Here is an 18,427-nt window from a genome sequence, read left to right as displayed (position 1 = left end):
AAAAACGCCCCTAAGTCATACAAAATAGAGTTCCATCAAACACGAAAATAAACTAAGGAGTACAAGTAACTTTCATAAAACATCTCCAAAAATTCTTAGATTGCTAGTGAAGTAACATTGGCATTGGCATCGGAATAGGGAAACAAAATAGAACGAGATGCAGCACGATCATTTGGATCATGAACATCATTTGCAAGGCCTTTAAAACGTAAATCATGTACAAAAAAACCACAATCATCCAAGCTAGTCAAGCAATCACAAGTAGTGTGTTCAACACTGAAAAAAATTGTGGCGTCGGTGAAAGAATATACAAATTTCTGATGAGATACTTAAACATTTGTTTTATCATTGTGTGGTCTCTTGTGAAAGCACTTCCTTGATGGCAACGAACGCGAGTATCAGACCAAAAGACTTTCTATCAAGTCATGAGAACCTCACTCAGAAAATAGGAGCCAAATTTGGGTTGCAGCCTCATTCTGATTAATCAAATTTGAAGGAAGACATTGTTGTTTATTACAGAACTTGGGAAAACTAAAATTTTCAAAAGCCATCTTAGTGCCTTAGACTATTACAAGACAGAAGTAGTTGGTGTAGTACATATATATAGCTGCATTGTCCCAACACAAGCATTTGAAATTAGCTGCAAAGATTTGGTATGCACACCCCAGCATCGGGATTCTGTTGTTCCTTCCATATTCTTCCTGTGACTCTTAGTTTCAGCTCCTTCTTATCACCTCCAGAGAAAAATAAGGCCATGTTTCGTTGAATAATGAGACCGTCATGGCTATCTCTGACTTTCCGGTGGCTATCGCGAATACTTCGTGGTGTACCCTCCCAAATGAGTTTCCTGCCATTTGCCCCAACTTCAAGGCTGTAGCTGTAGTTACGAGCCTCGTTCTCATCACCCATAAATCGAAGGAATGCCATGTAAACAGGAGCCATGCCAAGCTGGAAAGCTTCGAAGTGAAGGCAGAAGTATTGGCCAAAACAATAAAATACCTATGCAAAGAAATGTCAACTGGTAAACACGAAAATCAAATGGAGGAGAGCATATTGAATCGTGAGATAAGACTGCATCTGCACAAGTTAAAAAATATAATTTTAGCAAAATTTTATGTGAATACTTCTACATATTACATTACCATAAGCTAATTTTAATTTATGGAGAAGATAATTTCAATTTCCTTTTTCTACTTTTCTATAGAAAAGTTCGTCCATACAGAATGAAGTACATTTGAAACATTCTTCAATTAATCCTACTGTCTTCCCGGCTTGGAAAGCTTGAGGGCAAGGAAAAAGAAAGTAAAAACATAAAAAACCAGGTAATACATGCATTAAACTCTGCAAAAATAAAAAGATTTGCCTAGAAATTTACATAATCAGTTATGTGAGGAATATTTTATTAATGTTTATGTATATTATATATTTTCTATTATAATAATAATAATAAATAAAAATGAAATTATCAATAATAAATAAATATATCTCACTTTTCACTTATTCTACTTTCTTTCACTTGATCCAAACAATTTTGTTTTTTATTCTCTTTCTCTTCCTTTTCCTTTTACTTAATAACTTTCCATTTTAATCCAGTGAAAGCATAAAAGAGAACGAAGTAAATAAATAGAATATTTCTTCCCAAAAGAACCATTTGCCACAAGGTAGTAATACTCTATGAATGAAATGTAAAACACTTACGGTGAGCATCCAAGTTGCATTCTCTACTTCACGAGGATTGGACTTCACATAACGATGGTTGAATGTGCAACCAGTGTGCATATCCACCTTATGATCATCCCTCAAATGTGCAACAAGGAAGGGAATGTCCCCAACAACAGAGCACTCTGATCCAGCATAAGGACAATTGTATGGTCTAAAATTGCATACTGTCTCATGCTTAAGCTTGCTGTAATAAGGAAAGATTTCGGGACATCCAAGGGAGTAGTACTTGCAAGGTAACTCAAGTGATTCAGCCACCTTCTCCAGTGCTAGACACCTAATATCTCCAAGCTCTTGTCTACAAGTGGGACATCGATTGTGCACCCTTGTTTTACAAGTGGAACACAATGTGTGTCCATTGTGGCACTGCAAGAAACTATGTTACTCTTTTCTCTTCCCCTTTTACAAAATACATACTCTTCAGCATGTGTCAACTAATATACTCCAATCATTATAAAATCAACTTTAAATCACCATATAGGTTCATATGTTCAGACAATTGCAGAAACAAATATTAGGCCACATATGAGAAAATTAAGACAGTTGAAGAAATAAATATTAGGCACATTCTAATGACAAGAAATTTTGGGCCATAAAAAAACACTCTATCCTCACTTATGCCAATACTAACACCAAATCAAATTTGGCAGGTTTTTTGGGTGCATTTAAATTTGAAAAGTGGTCATGCAAGAGAACATACAAATACTGTTATAGAAGAATAATTATTGAATGTTATATATGGTGTCATAGCTTACCTAGATTCATCATGTCACCTACATTTGTCACACTCCGCACGCCATGGTATGAAGGGGAATTGAAAGTCACTTTAAACGCAGTCATCCCTAGTCCACCCTAGCTGTAGCCTTTTTAGAGGCTGGCTTAATTTCAGTCTAGAGGGCATTAATTTAATTTCACATCAACTAGAGACTTAGTTTATCAAGTTTAGGTAATCTTGATCTTACAAGTCAATTTTGTAAAGCTAAATTATGTTTTAAAGCTTAAATTCTAAGACACATCAAATTATCTCTTCTTTAATTGTTTCCTGGAATCATTGCTGTTAGGACTTTGCAAAAAACACTATGTCTAGGCCTTATTTATTAGCTATAATCCCACTTGTCTGGTTAAAAAATTGACATTGTACAGAGGCGCTAAAATGTTCACATGATTTTTCACACGTAAAGTGATTTTTTAAATCAAAAGTCTTTTTTCCCTTTACAAAGTGAAAAAAAGTCCATAAGTATTAGCATTTAATTAGTAAAGTCTGAAAGAAAATAAAAGAAAAAACAATTTACTTTCTTTCCATTTTCATTTGACGGGAAAGGATAAGCATCTGTTAGTCTAACTAAGGAAGATATAAGCTTCAATTTGACATTTTACTCCAAGTATATCACAAACTAAAGCCAGTGTGCATGTGCAAAGTGGTACTAGACCTGCCACCAAATTTGTAATGCCTAAAGTAGAATGCAACTGCCATCCATATGTTCCATCTGAAGATGCTAGCAGCTTCTCATTTAACCATAAAAATTACAACTTAACAGGGACGGAGGCAGGCATGAGTCGTGCGGGGAGTCAAATTTGATTCAACAAAACCACACGTGGTTGTGTAAAATTGCATATAAAATATTTACTCATGTAAAATATCCAAAATTTTAATTACAATAGTAAATTGGTGATGTCATACCACAACTCAAGGTTATAAGTTTAAGTATCTAGGATCAATTTTATAAAATAATAGGGAAACGACTGAAGATATCACACAGGATACAAACTGGATTGTTAAATCTCAGGAAAGCATAAAAAATTATGTGACGACAAAGTGCCTACTAAGTTCAAAGACAAGTTTTATTGTACTACTATACCAGCGACTAAACTCTATGGCAATGAAGGTTGAGTTGTAAAAGCATAACTAAATGAGAATATTAAGATGAATTAATTTCATTTGAGAAGTTAGTAGAGTGGAAATTATCAAGAAAGGAATGGCAAAGAAGTAGCTAAGGTGGCGTTATGCTGTGGACTACTAAAGGAATATTTAGAACTAGGTTTGCATGAATTTCGGAGGTGATAAGGGATATTTACAACTAGGTTTACATGAATTTTGGAGGTGATTTTGGTGAGCAAAGGTGGTTTGGCTGAGACCCATGGCTAGGCAAGGTTGAAGATGTTTCTTGGTTTTCTTGGAGAAATACAGGGGTGTAGCCAAGGATGCAACATGATGACCAAGAGTTTTCTTTATGGTTTTAGGATGTTTTTCCAAAGGATGGAAAGACAAGGGAAGCTTAGCAAGAACACAATTGAACAACACAAGAAATGGAAAGAAAAAGTATGGAAGATAGGCGCATATGATAAATGAAAAAGGGATAAGGTAAGGTGGTGATTACTTCATCAAATATACACAACCATGAAGGTTGGCTAGACCCTTGAGGTCTTTTGGAACACTTCTTGGTAGTTCCAAAAAGGCAAGAGAAAGAGATGTCACTTGAGACAAGTAAATTAAGCAAGCAACATTTTCACTCAAAGAACTAAGAGGTTTTTAAAAGCTTAAATGAATTCTGATATCAAAGGTGTGTTTATACAAGGGACATGTGGTCTCCTTTTATAGGAGAATGAGCCATATCCTATCTAATAAATGAGGATGTGGGACTTCATTTTACACATAGGCACCTAAGGTTAGTTATTCTAATCTAGGATAGCCTTATTCTAATATCCAAACAAACCAGTCTAACCTATGCCTCTTTTCAAGCTATTATTTTTTTCATGTGAGAGTCTTTCTTCTATATTATTTACATTTTTATTCTATGATGTCCTTTTGATATTTCTTCTATAAACTTTTCTTTAATTGAAGACTCTTTCATGATCACATCAGGCAGTGTTAACTAGTATATAGGCGAGTCTCATACCATTTGGTAAAGTCTTAATATGTTGTTAGAGTAATACGAGGTCAGTTGGTAGTACAACAACATGCGACTTAACAAGAGACATTTGAGCAATATTGGGTGAACAAGGGGGGTTCTCATGCAAGTTTGAACACTTATCAATGGTATGTCCAATTTGGTAGCAATGTTCATATTTTGGGCGATTCTTAGAATTACCTGTACAAAAGCAGAAAAAATTATTACTTTTATGATTAAAAGATGACATTTTCCCTTGCAAACGAGTTATGTATCTCTGTGTTTATTGTTTTAGAAATATGGACGATAGTGAATGATGCTAAAGTCAAAATAAGGTTTATAGATGACCCCAAAATCTAATCCCAGGTGGCAACATACTCTTATAGCAAGCCATACGAGCCCAAAGTCATAAAAAGTGTACCATGGTTCTCACCTTCTTTACATTTGCAGTGGTGAAAGGAGACCATTAAAATCGTGTAAAACAACATGAAGCCGCCTAGGAGCAGAAACAGGGCCTTCAAATCATCATGGAGAAAAAAGTGTGAAGAGATCTTGGGGCACACCGTACTTGCATTGTGTGTCATTGATATAAAGGGCAAGGTCCTCACTCCAAACAGATGCACACTTCTCATAGGGATGGAAAATAAGTTTGAGTGAGGTAAGAACTACATAGTTGAGTATCAACTTTGGCAATTGTAGTGAGATGAGATTGGCAGCTCAACGCACCTAACCATAACCATCCGAAGTTGAATAGTTAGACCCATTCATCTTCTGAATACTAACAATATGGTTAAAAAAGATTAGAGAATTTGCTCTAAATGGTGATTGGGTGCTAGAAGACATTCTTTTTGTTGAAATCAAGAAAAAATATAAAAAAATATATAAAAAATAATCTAAGAAAGAAAATTAGATAGAACCACCAAGCAAACTCTGATGGAGCCACCACCACATATTTAGGGTCACAATGCAAGAAGCAACCAGGGCGCAAGTTGGTAGGCCACCAGGCACCATTGCACATGCTAGTTGGAGTTGCGAGAAAGATGATGTGGGTGAAGGCATGTAAATGAGTGGTGTGATCCCAACCCTAATGCTTCCCAAAGCAAACAGAGGTTGTAGAAAACTTGTTGGAGATGACATCAGAATACTGCACACAAACCTAAGAGAAGGGTTTGCAAAAAGAAAAGCTTCGGAATAATGCTCTACCGGGCCCACATGGTTTTGAAAAAGACTCCAGGTACTATGTCAAAATATAGGAAAGAGACATAAAGCTAAAATTGTGTGTTTCTAAGATAGTATAAGTGTTTTATTTATGTTGACAAAAAACTAAATCAATACAATAAAGAGAAGAGATTTGATATCCTCTAATTTTAAAGATAAAATATAGGAATAATTAAATTTGTTCCTAATACTACATTGTACTCTAGATATTTCTGAGTAAAAAGATTTGTGCATTGTTTCTATGCTTAATTCATTAGTGTTGTTTACCAGGTTCAGGTTTTCAAAAGTATCATGCGAAACATATTTGTAATTGCTTGGTCTATTTTGAAGAAATACAATTTAATATTCTTTTGTGGTAGTTGGGTGCTATCATGCAATTCCTTTTTTCGAAGTTCAAACTCAATTGTTGAATATTGTACTTTCAATATTGATATAAATCCCTAGGGGAAGTCCAAAGCTCTATCCAATCCTTGTCCTAGATTCCCTTTTACATATCTAAGAATGCGAATCATAGCATTCCATTGATCAATGTGAGGATTCTACAAAAATTGACTAAACTTCCATTGAATAAGAAAGATCACGTTTTGTTATAGTGAGATAAATGATTTTTCTCACCAACCATTTATATCTCTCTGGATTTGAGAGAAGTTGACCTTGGTCTTTCATTAACTTCTTATTTAAGTCTATAGGACTAACGGGCTTGCAATTTGTCAAGCCTATCTACTCCAAAATATCAATTTGTCAAGCATATTTTCTTTGTGAATTGATGATAACTTCTTTTGATTGCGTTACATCAATACCAAGAAAATATTTTAGATAGCCCAAATCTTTGGATTGAAAGTGGTTGAATAAATGCTTTTTAAATTGAGCAACTCTAATGATATAATTTCTTGTTAAGAACAATATCATGAACATAGCCATAAGATAAGCACACTTAACAAAAGAAGTCTGACAATAAAACACTGAATGATTTCAATCCAAAAAATATACACAGTATGCCTAAATTTCTCAAAGCAAGCTCGAGGTGATTGTTTCAAACCATAGAAAGACCGGTGTATTTTCCAAACTAAATCAGACTGCCCTTAACCAACAAATATACTAGATTGTTCCATGTAAATCTTCTCCTCCAAATCACCATGAAGAAAGGCAATTGTAATGTCAGCCTAGTGAAGAGGCTAGTGAGAAATGGCAGCCATAGCAAGGAAAAGGGGAAAGATGAATAATGTTAATCTTAGCCTCAAGATAAAAAGTATTACAATAGTTGAGGCCATAAATCTGAGTGTATCCCTTAGATACTAAACGAGCTTTGAAACAATCTACTTCACCACTAGGACCAACTTAAATGCATAGACCCATCTACAACCAACAAGCATTTTACTAAGAGGAAGGGGGTTAAGCACCCAAATACAATTATGTTCAAGTGCATGCATTTCATCAATCATGGTTTTTCGCCATCCAGGGTGACCAAGTGCCTTATGAACATTGTTATGGAGACAAGAAGAAAACAAAAGAGGAATATGATGGAAGAAACCAATGATATTTTTTTATCGACAATAAGAGAAAAATGATAACTTAAATTATGAACAAGATATGAATTGATCGAATACCTTTTATAAGAGAAATAAGCCAATCATGATCATAGTTAGGAGAAGGTGAGGAAGATGAAGGAGGATCCATAGAGTTGAAAGAAAAAGATTGAATGTATTTACAAATGTGATTAAAGTCTAAATTTATCGACTATCTATCTAAAGTTATACAAATCAAATCAAATCATCAAAAGATATCAAATTTGTCCTAATAAATAGAAAACGAAATTTGCACTAATTATGGAATAATTATCTCCTAATTCTATTGTAGCCCTAGCCTTTGTCATATGTGAGACCATGTCATGGTTGGTCTGTTTTTTTGAGTTGCATAAAAAAGACATTGAATATTATTCGAGATCCCACATCGACTAGAGATTAAGATAATTCATAGTTTATAAGTGGGTGCAAACCTCACTTAATAAATTGATTTTATAAGGTTGAGTTATAAGGTTGAGTTAGGTTTAAAGTCCAATTCTAAATATGGTATCAGAGCCATTTAAAACTTATCCTAACGAGAGTTTGTTAGGCTTATCAGGTCACCCGCTATCATTAGGTTAAGTTTTAAATAGCTCTGATATATTAGCAAAAATATCTTACACGTTCTTCCAAAAAGAGAAACATGTTTTGAAGGATTTGAGAACATTAGGCTCAACTGAGTGGCATAAAGCAACACATAGTTGGAAGTCAATTTGTTACCGCAGGGTTTGTTTGTATCAGGAATAGAGTTAAGTCTTGCCCTTCTAATGGTCAGAGTAGTCGAAAAGAAAGGAGTAGAACCTAATGAAGTCATCTCAGAGATGAAGAATCTAATTTAAGAAGAGAAAAGAGGAAACCTAAAACCATGAGAGAAAATGAGTCCCAACACCAAAGTATGTCAAAACAGTGAAATGAGTTCAGAAATAAAGACTAGAGAGGCCAATGAGTCAAATGGAGATCTCGTTGAGTGGTAACGACAACAGGAAGGCGACACAAGAACGACATTGACCAAAAACTGGACACACTTAGATCTGTGCATGACGACATGTGGATGGGTTGGGGTCATGCTCCTTAAGGCACACCTAACCCTAACTTCTTCCAACGAAATGGCGCCAAACGGCGATTGTAACAACGACCAAGAGCAACAGTGAAGTCCTTGGTGATGCCAATGACAACAACAAACATTGTCAAAGAGAATGAAGGAGTACCTGCTCTGATACCAACTTAAATAAATAAAATGGAGAAAACATAGTGTATTCAACCTATATTGTTGTGCTTTGATTGATGTTTATATATATATATATAGGTTACAAAGAGAGGCAAGGCAACTTACCTTAAACCCTATAAGGTTGGATACATACAAAAGAAATAATAATAAAATAACATTACATTTCAACACTTATATCTCCCAACATAGGAGTGTTATGTTCTAGGTCTAAAGGCCACAAAAAGCTACTTAGCATCATCAATGTATTCCATTATTTGCTAACTTTACCAACGAAAATTTCCTCATTAGTGTAACATTTAATATATATATGTATGTATATATACATACGTACATACATACATACATATATACATACATACATATATACATACATATATATACATACATATATATATATATATATATATATCCTATAAACAATCTAATGAAATCTTAGTGAGTTAGTATTAGATGTTGCATTCAAGTCTAATTATAAGAAGTCACACAAGGTGTTAACTTTCAACATGACAAACAAGTGATGTCAACAATCAACTTGCAAAAGCTTATACTATTACTTGAGCATTAATATCATTAACATGCCCACTCATTCATTATCTCTTAGGAATTGATGGGTGTATAAGCACAAACCTTTATTGACAAAATAGGTCACCGAGAATGACTATAACTCTATTACCATGTTAAAAAGTAATATACCAAGAAGGAATATACATAAAGAGTATTCTTATTTATAATGAAGAAGATATACAATAATAAAGTGTAAAACTATAGGAAAGACAAAGACATTGAGTTGAAACCGTATGTTTCTAAAATAACACATTTTTTTATTTATATTGAAAAAAAAGAATCTACAACAAATAGAGAAGATTTCATATTCTTTAATAATAAAGACAAGTCGATTTTAAGTCTAACCAAATCTCATAAAACCAGCTTATAAGGTGAAATTTGCACCAACTTATATATTATAATTTGACCATATTTTCAATTGATGTATGATCTCCAACACAACCCCTCTGATCAATGACTAAACATATCAATTGTGGGACTAGATACACTTGTAGGTGGTCCCATAGCAGCCCAATAGTAGATGCCACGATAGGTCCAACAAGCCTCATTAGGATAAACTTTGATACAATGTTAGACTACATAAAAGGGAGAGACATTGAGCTAAAACCATCTTGACCATATTTCCAATTGATGTGGGATCTCCAACACCACCCCCACACACCAATGACTAAACATATCGAGGGTGGGAATAGACACACTTGTAGGTGGTCACATAGCAGCCACATAGTAGATGCCATGATAGGTCCAACAAGCCTCATTAAGATAAACTTTGATACAATGTTAAGCTACATAAAAGAGAGAGAGAGACACTGAGCTAAACCATGTGTTTCTAAGACACCAATAACACTTTATTTATATTGAAAAAAAAAATGAATACAATGAATAGAAGAGATTTTCTATTCTCTAATAAAAATATGATACGAAAATAAAATAAAAAATTCCTAGCAATATTAAGTTATGCTCCTTATTTTTATAATTATAACATAAGAAACAAAACCAATATCTAATAATGGGAAATATTTGGTAACATATTTTTGGTAACATATTTGGTAACAAATCATATCTATAACTAGTAGAAATTGAACTTTCACTTAGAAGGATAAGACGATAATGATTGAACTATTGGAACTAGGTCACAAGCTCAGATATTATGTCAATGACCAAATCCTCAAAATTTGTTTTATATCTGACATGTCCCCTTACATGAAGGATTTGGGGTATAGAGAACGCACAACCCCAACCTAATTTGTGGTGAAATTCAGCTTTTGTTAACATATGGAGAAAGACAAGGATCAAACTCCTAATCAATTACTAGGTCAAAGAAGCTCCAAGACAATGACCAAATTTATTAAAGGCTTAAATTGTTGGATGAAACCTCAAATGAGTCAGACTTATAGATACCGGCATGATGTGTGCTTTGCAATTATTAGACATCCAACAATATTGAAGCATATCCAGCCTGAAGCATTTTTCACGAGATATATGAACCAAGGTTTACTACATTAGCACTTTCCTACTTGGGAAATGAGTGCTTATGTAATTGAGATCAGAACTTCCTCACCTATCATAAATTGAACACATGGACAAGGTTCCTTAATTGTTTCAGAGAATAGTACTTAAATAATGTTAAACGCTAGACATCTCCAATGCATGATGTTTTCGGTACAGGAAACAGTATCTACAAAGTAGCACTAAGTCAACTGATCAATTTTTCCATTATTACACAGAATATGAAATGATAATGTGCAAACACAATGGCCAGTCAAATTTGCTGACTCAATCACTACCATTGCAAGCATTGATATATGACCCAAGACTCATCAATCAAGTGCAATCAATTCTGGTTAATTATACAAGCTACTTCATAAATAGTGATTTCTAAAATGGATTGAAAACCCAAATTTCCAAAACCAAATCCAAGACTTCCACAAACCCCGAGAAAAAGGCAAACCAATGCTCAGAATCAACTCAATCCCACTCCAAAACCAATCGAATTAATTCTCAATAAATATTCGAAGAAATTTTTTTTTTCTTCCCACACCCCAATATGTAATTACATAACAAATTACACAACAAAAACACAAATAAGATGAAAATAGACGCAAGAGCTGACCTGGTGAATTGGGGGGTACATTGAATTTGTGCAAACAGGGCATTCTAGCAACTCATGAACGCTGGTTGCAGGAGAAATGGCGGTGGCTCCCGTAACATTATTGCTATTAGCACCGCCATTACGAGGCTTGTTAGAAGAAAACTCAGAGTGATGATGAGGATGCAAAGTGTGGTGTTGGATCTCATCCTCATCCATGCCATCAGAGAATGACACACAGTCAATGCTGTCCATCTCCATCGATTCACTAAAACCCACTAAGGAAACAAACAACCACTGTTCAAAGTAGAATCTTTAACCAATTTAATTACCTGGGTACTTCCCCCTTTCTCAATCTTCTTCCTGTGCCCTCCAATCCCGTTTTTTCTCTCTTAGTTTTTTCCCTCACTTTCCCGGAAATTTTTTCTCAGGAAAAAGAAGAGGAGTAAAAAGAGAATAGGAGAAGGAAGATGGGGATGGTGGTCATGGATCGATCCAACGGGTGAACTCCTCCGACAAAACCAAACACCTTTCTATGGAAGAACAGGTTCTTTTCTTCTCTCTCTCTCCCTTGCCGTGGTTGAGGGTGTCTCCAGTGTAAATTGGGAGAGAGAAACCAAATGAGAATCGCTGGATATGGAAATTTGGATAGATCATTCGTTGATCCGACGGTTAGAAGTTTGACTTTTGTTTTCTTCACTTTATTTTTTCGTGATAGCTAAACCAAAACGGACAAAAAACAGTATCGAAAATGAATTCGTAACTATTATCGTACAATTTCAACCAAACTGTACACTTGTTCATAATTGTTCTTCTAATAATGATTTTATTTTATTTTTTCTCTACCCAGCAAAGGTTTTGAATAAGTGATAGAAAATAAAACAGAGAAATAAAAAGAAGTTATTTTATTGTTTTAAGTTAAAGGTGAACTTTTAACATGACTAACTATGCAATTACAATTTTCAAGATCTATTATCTTTAACAAAGTCCAACATTTAACATCTAAAATAATGATTATTTTAATATTAATAATTATCGATTCCTTTTAAATAAAATATAAAGAAATGTAATTTATAACTATTATCGAATTCGTAACTATTATCTTACAATTTCAACCAAACAGTACATTTGTTCATAATTGTTCTTCTAATAATGATTTTAGGCAATTGCTTCCTGCACCCGACCCAATCAATTGTGACTGGTACCCGACATATTTTTAAAAATCTAACTATGCCTTGTCTTCTTCATTTTTTAAAACATTGAATGGTGAGGAAGAGGAAGTTCATGATTTGTGAAGCTTTGCTTTCAGCTGCAAAAGAGGAGGTTACATTCATTGTTTTGCTTCGTTCATTGTTGCTAAGTTCACTGTAAGCTTCGTTTGCCAAGTTAACTAGGTAATTAATCATTTTCGTTCGTTTTTGGTTTCTGTTCGACTCAGCTGGTCCTGGATATCGGAATCCGGAATTGTGCTTTTTTGCTTATGGATATTAATATCCGGAAGTCAAAAATTTCAATACGGATATTGATATCCAGAACAGTGGATCGTTGCTTCCGGACATTGATATCCGCAGATCATCATTGCCTTACGGATATTAATATCCGAAATTCAAAAATTTCAATACGGATATTAATATCCGGAACAGTGGATCATTGCTTCCGGACACTGATATCCGCAGATCATCGTTGCCTTACGGATTTAAATATCCGGAAGTAGTTTATGCAATCCGGATATTTATATCTGGAAGCTAATTGTTGCTATTTTTTTGGTTAAGGATTTTTTTATCCGGTAGCTAAGTGTTCATTTTTTTCAACAGCCGAATGGATACAACAGAGTCATACATGGGAGTTTTAGGGGAGATTGATGTGTGGGATGGATTAGATGATGTTGATCTGGAGCAGTCAATAAGTTATAACGCATTAGATAATGAACACAGGGCACATGAATGTAGTGAGACATTTTCTACAAATAAGGTATGATCAATGTTGGGTTGTGAATGTTTTTTTTATGAATTATTTTTAAATTTTGCATATGTTATTGTAGGTATTTCGTGATCGAGATGAGCTGTTAGAGTGGGCGAGAAGTGTTGGCTATAGTTATGGGTTTGTTATTGTTATATTAAGGTCAGATACATGGACGGGCCAACGAGGAAGGATGACCTATGCATTGTTAGGTTGTGAGAGAGGAGGTAAATACAGACGGTATAAAAAAGAAGTAGATGTCAGTCGAACTGGAAGTAGGAAGTGTGAGTGTCCTTTCAGATTGCGAGGCAAACCAGTCAAAGGTGGTGAAGGGTGGATGGTTGAATTAATTTGTGGTTCTCACAATCATGACTTGGCAGAGACAATGGTGGGTCATCCGTATGCTGGAAGATTAAGTATAGAGGAAAAGGTTATGGTTGAGGATATGACTAAAACTTCGGTGAAGCCAAGAAATATTTTACTAACCATGAAAGAGAGAAATGAGAAGAATGTGACAACGATTAAGCAGGTTTATAATGCAATCACTGTTCACCGAAGATCCCAACGAGGTCACAGAACAGAAATGCAACAACTGATGTTGTTACTAGAGCGAGACAGGTACGTACATTGGTGTAGGTGTGATGAGGTCTCTAATGTTGTGCAAGATATATTTTGGACACACCCAGATTCAGTAAAATTGGTGAACTCATTTAATATTGTCATATTAATGGATAGTACGTACAAGACGAACAAGTATAGGATGTCGTTACTTGAGGTTGTTGGGATTACGTCTACAGGTTTGACTTTCTCCGTTGCATTTTGTTTACTAGCAACAGAAAAGGAAAATAATTTTTTTTGGGCCCTTGACAGACTTAAAGGGTTGTTTTTGAGAGTTGATTCATGCCCTAGGGTGGTGGTATGTGATAGAGATGTTGCCTTAATGAATGCAATTAGAATGGTGTTTCCTGAAGCTTATAATTTGCTTTGTCGGTTTCACATTGATAAAAATGTGAAAGCAAAATGTAAAATGTTGGTGCATCCAAGAGAGGCATGGGATCAAGTAATGGAAGTGTGGGGATCTGTTGTGGATTGTGATATTGTTGAGGCCTTTGAAGATCGTGTGAATGCTCTTCAAGTTGTCTGTTCTCCATGACCTATATTTGTTGATTATGTGATGGATACATGGTTACGTCCACATAAAGAAAAATTTGTCAAGGCATGGATAGATAAGGTGATGCACTTAGGAAACACAACAAGTAATAAAGTTGAGGCAGCACAGCTGGGATTCCATCAATAAGATGATTATTTTACAACATAATGCAATCAAAGCTTCATTCCAAAAGAGTTTGCATGTGGTTGGACATCGGTTTAAGGTTACAGCTTACAAAAAATTGTTAGGTTTTGTGTCTAAATATGCTTTGAACCTTATTTCGGAAGAGCTTGATAGGGTTAAATCAGTGGGGTTTGATAAAAGTAGGTGTGGATGTAGTCTTAGAAGTACTCATGGTCTTCCTTGTGCGTGTCAATTGGCTTCATTTGGTGTTGGTAGCATACCACTTAAATCAGTACATGTGATGTGGACTTGTTTAAGCTTTGAAGAAATTGCAACTGAACAATCTTCACCTGAGTTGTCAATTGATAAAGAGTTTGAGGTCATCGCAAAGCAGTTTAAAGAGTTGGATGTTGAAGGTAAGGTTAACATAAAAAACAAATTGTAGGAGATTGCCTTTCCAGAGAAGACATCTATTTACGCACCAGATCATAAGGTGAAAACAAAAGGTGCTGTAAAGATGTCTCGTCCTACCAAATTCATGAGATCAACTAAGTGAATCCCTTCTTATTTTGAACATGTGGATTTCTTACACTCACAACATGATAGTTGTGCTAGCAAAAAATCTAATGAAGAAAGCTTACCAGAAATTGTACCAAGAAAATGTATTCCTTTCCTTGATCAGTTCCCTGTAGGGTATCATCCATATATTGTTGATGTTGTTGACGTTAAGGCTGATGGCCATTGTGGCTACCGTGCTGTTGCTGCCCACTTGGGAATGGGAGAGGAGTCATGGGCTGTTTGTCTCTGCATGCCACCTCTCTACAAAAGCACACAGCAGTCCTCGGTCTAGACTCTCATAACTAGCATGAAGCAGACCACCTAAGCCAGACAATTCTACAGCAGCTTCTATGCGCTCATGAGGTGCTCCTAACTTATTTATCTTCCTCCCATGTGAAACGACCTTCAGCTCACCACGATCCTACAATAATCAAGATATATCATCAATAATCCGAAATACATAACAAATACAAAAATTAATTTTTCATTACTTACCAAGCCATCCCACAACTGTTTCGCTACATGATGTTCATAATTAACAAGTAAGGACTTATCCAATGGCCCTCCTGGATAACCTTCATCATCAACTTCAACTTCTTCTTGTTCAATATAATCTTCAAACTCTTCATTTGGAATTGAAGTACTAGGCCAACCCCGTTTTCTTCTAACTGATGCAGTTGGACGCACACGATCCAAATTAGAACTTCCTTCACCTCTAGTCCGCACCATCTTACATTTCATAAAAGTAACATTCAATCCAACATATATAAAAAAATTATAACACATATAGTCTAAAACAGTTGTGGAAAAATTCACACTAATACGGATATTATTATCCGCAGAACAATATCAACATTCCGGATAAAAATATCTGCATGAGTAAAATGTATCTTACGGATAAAAATATCCGTAAGCCATTATTCATATACGGACAAAAATATCCGGAACATATTTTTGAACTACGGACAAAAATATCCGCAAGTCACTACTAAGGTGCAGACAAAAATATCCAGAAGCCAATATTCTTCTGTGGAAAAAAAAATTCGGAAGCACATGCATAGGTTCGGATATAAATATCTGGAATTATATATTGTTCTGCGGATAAAATTATCCGGAAGCACCTGTTGAAGTTCGGATATAAATATCCGAAATTGAATATTCATCTGCGGATAAAATTATCCAGAAGCCACTATTTTACGAAACAGATACAGCGATGAAGGGTACCTTGAATTCTTCGAAGATGAAGCTCACTCACAACGAAGCAAACGAACACTGCGACGGTATCTCCCTACAACTTCACGGTGGCTGAAGATGGCTGCTGCTTCACGCTCAAACGCACAAAGGAAGAAGAAAAACCCTATCTGTTGAGTGCTTACATTGGGTGCAGATCACAATTTATGTGTTTCTTCATTTCATTAAGGGTAATATGGTCTTTTCATAAATCTGATTGGGTGCCAGTCAAAATACATCGGGTGCAGGGAGAATCTGCCATGATTTTATTTTATTTTCTCTACCCAGCAAAGGTTTTGAATAAGTGATAGAAAATAAAACAGAGAAATAAAAATAAGTTATTTTATTGTTTTAAGTTAAAAGTGAACTTTTAACATGACTAACTATACAATTACAATTTTCAAGATCTATTATCTTTAACAAAGTCCAACATTTAACATCTTAAAATAGTATATGCGTTGAGGATGAATGCAAACAATGATTATTTTAATATTAATAATTATTGATTCCTTTTAAATAAAATATAAAGAAATGTAATTTATAGTGTCATTTTAAATTAAAGATTTTCTTTTCTATTATACTCTAAAAAAAATATGTATATATATATATAATAAAATAAAGTTTAAAGAAAAATAGTGTATGGTTTTAGGCTTGTTTGGTATTAAGATTTCCATGACTTAAGAAATTTTGCTTGAGTGAAAATTTAGGGAGTGGACAGACTAAACCCGAGGATGCGAGGACAAGGAATTTGAATACATGATAGCGGGACGACCCGAGTGTCCTTTGAACTGAAAATAATATCGACCTTCAAATCTTGCCTTAAATATCAGAAAATGCGAAAACATGATATTTTTGTGTGTTAAACACACAATAATTAACGGAAAGGGAGGAAAGACAATTGACAAACACGATTCCAATCAGTTAGTCGAGAAAAAAGAGAAATTCTCGGAGAAAAGGAAAATGGTCTATAAATGACATAATTAAAGAACAAAGAGGGAATCAAAAAGTTATTTGGCCTCATTCATGTGAAGAAAGTGAATACCCTAATTTCCACAAATCGTAGTGAGCCAATTGGCGTCCACCGTGGGACAGGTAAAAGTTGTTCCTACACCAACATTATATTAGAGGAGATCTACAACGTACAACACGATGGAGAACGGGGTTGCCTCATTTCAACAACTCATGGAGACCATGCGAGAACTCCAAAGGGATAGTGCGGAAGCCAAGAGACAAGTTGAAGAGTTCTGAGCAGCGAGAGATCGTATTCGAGAGGAAGCCAATGCTGCACAAGAACGATTGCGCTTGGAACTACAAGAGGAACATGAACGTTGACATAAAGAAGCACATGAAAAATAGACGAAACTTAAAGACGACGTAGAGATGGCCAAAAAAACTGATGCAAGATGCAGTCAAAGCCCACGAAGAGATACAAAAGGAGAATGAAATCTTGAAACGGTGATGGCAAAGCCTTTAGCCACACACAACCACATAATAAGGAGGATGAAGACCTAAAGGTTATTTATGGATTTATTTGCACATATGGGTTTAATTAGGCTTTTGTTTATTTTTGTAGGCCCAATCAAGAGGACAACTCTAGGGTGAAGGAATGTACAAACATATGTAAGAAGACCTCTAAGTCATCAAAACATAAACTAGAGTTTTGGTCAAAAGAACACAAGAAGACTGAGTTTCTGCTAACTAGTCAACATTATTTTTTAGCCAAGCTTTAGCTTAAATAAATTGTATAAGTTGTTTAGGATTTCATGGGCCATGTATTGGGCCTAGTAGCATAAAATAATTGGACCAAATATTTGGAGCAAGTAGCATAGGTTTTTGGGCTTGTATTTGAGTCAATAGTAAAATAGGTCTAGTTAGGATTAAAAGTGACTGGTTGGGGTAACAATTGGGCTTCTTTGAGCCCAATGTAACCCTAAAATGGCAGGGTATATTGGAGGACGAAAATTACCTTGGCATGTAGCACATATATATCCACATGGCACCTTCTCATTGAAGAGTTTTATTTTGAATTTTCAAATTTTGGCTCCAAAATGTTCAGCCTTTTCTCCTATAAATTGAGGTGCTTGGCTCGTGAATTATTAAGATCAAATATATGAGTGGATTGCTTCCAAGTTTGCATGC

At 35.0% G+C, this 18,427-nt stretch overlaps 2 protein-coding genes across 4 annotated transcripts; one reads left to right on the top strand and one right to left on the bottom strand.

Annotated features, from left to right (window-relative positions):
• Window positions 1–446: 446 nt before the first annotated feature.
• LOC137824124 (E3 ubiquitin-protein ligase SINAT5) lies at window positions 447–12,015 on the bottom strand. 3 transcript variants are annotated; one of them, XM_090293946.1, is made up of 3 exons: window positions 11,293–12,015; window positions 1,699–2,085; window positions 447–1,077 (listed from the first exon to the last, which is right to left on the bottom strand). In XM_090293946.1, exons 1-3 carry the CDS (start codon window positions 11,527–11,529, stop codon window positions 1,015–1,017), a joined length of 687 nt encoding a protein of 228 aa, XP_090150072.1. In that variant the 5' UTR covers window positions 11,530–12,015; the 3' UTR covers window positions 447–1,014. The 3 variants fall into 3 exon arrangements, with proteins under 3 accessions (XP_090150072.1, XP_068485684.1, XP_090150073.1); XM_068629583.2 differs by having other exon boundaries at window positions 447–999; XM_090293947.1 differs by having other exon boundaries at window positions 447–999; window positions 1,699–5,333; window positions 11,293–11,938.
• Window positions 12,016–13,086: 1,071 nt separating this feature from the next.
• Window positions 13,087–14,380, top strand: LOC137825177 (protein FAR1-RELATED SEQUENCE 5-like). The gene is made up of 2 exons (XM_090294124.1): window positions 13,087–13,239; window positions 13,310–14,380. The coding sequence occupies exons 1-2, from the start codon at window positions 13,087–13,089 to the stop codon at window positions 14,378–14,380; spliced, it is 1,224 nt and encodes a 407-aa protein (XP_090150250.1).
• The last annotated feature ends 4,047 nt before the right edge of the window (window positions 14,381–18,427 follow it).

Source organism: Phaseolus vulgaris, chromosome 8, assembly GCF_051622355.1.
Source record: "Phaseolus vulgaris cultivar YP4 chromosome 8, ASM5162235v1, whole genome shotgun sequence".
Lineage (NCBI taxonomy): Eukaryota > Viridiplantae > Streptophyta > Magnoliopsida > Fabales > Fabaceae > Phaseolus > Phaseolus vulgaris.
This window is presented reverse-complemented; position numbering and strand designations above follow the sequence as displayed.

Excerpts from the sequence above, each read along its gene's own strand:
- LOC137824124 (XM_068629583.2), bottom strand. The coding sequence starts at position 11,529 with ATGGAGATGGACAGCATTGACTGTGTGTCATTCTCTGATGGCATGGAT. Across the intron at positions 2,086-11,292 it reads TGTACCCCCCAATTCACCAG|TGCCACAATGGACACACATT; the intron begins GTCAGCTCTTGC and ends AGTTTCTTGCAG. Across the intron at positions 1,000-1,698 it reads ATGCAACTTGGATGCTCACC|GTATTTTATTGTTTTGGCCA; the intron begins GTAAGTGTTTTA and ends TTCTTTGCATAG.
- LOC137825177 (XM_090294124.1), top strand. The coding sequence starts at position 13,087 with ATGGATACAACAGAGTCATACATGGGAGTTTTAGGGGAGATTGATGTG. Across the intron at positions 13,240-13,309 it reads AGACATTTTCTACAAATAAG|GTATTTCGTGATCGAGATGA; the intron begins GTATGATCAATG and ends ATGTTATTGTAG.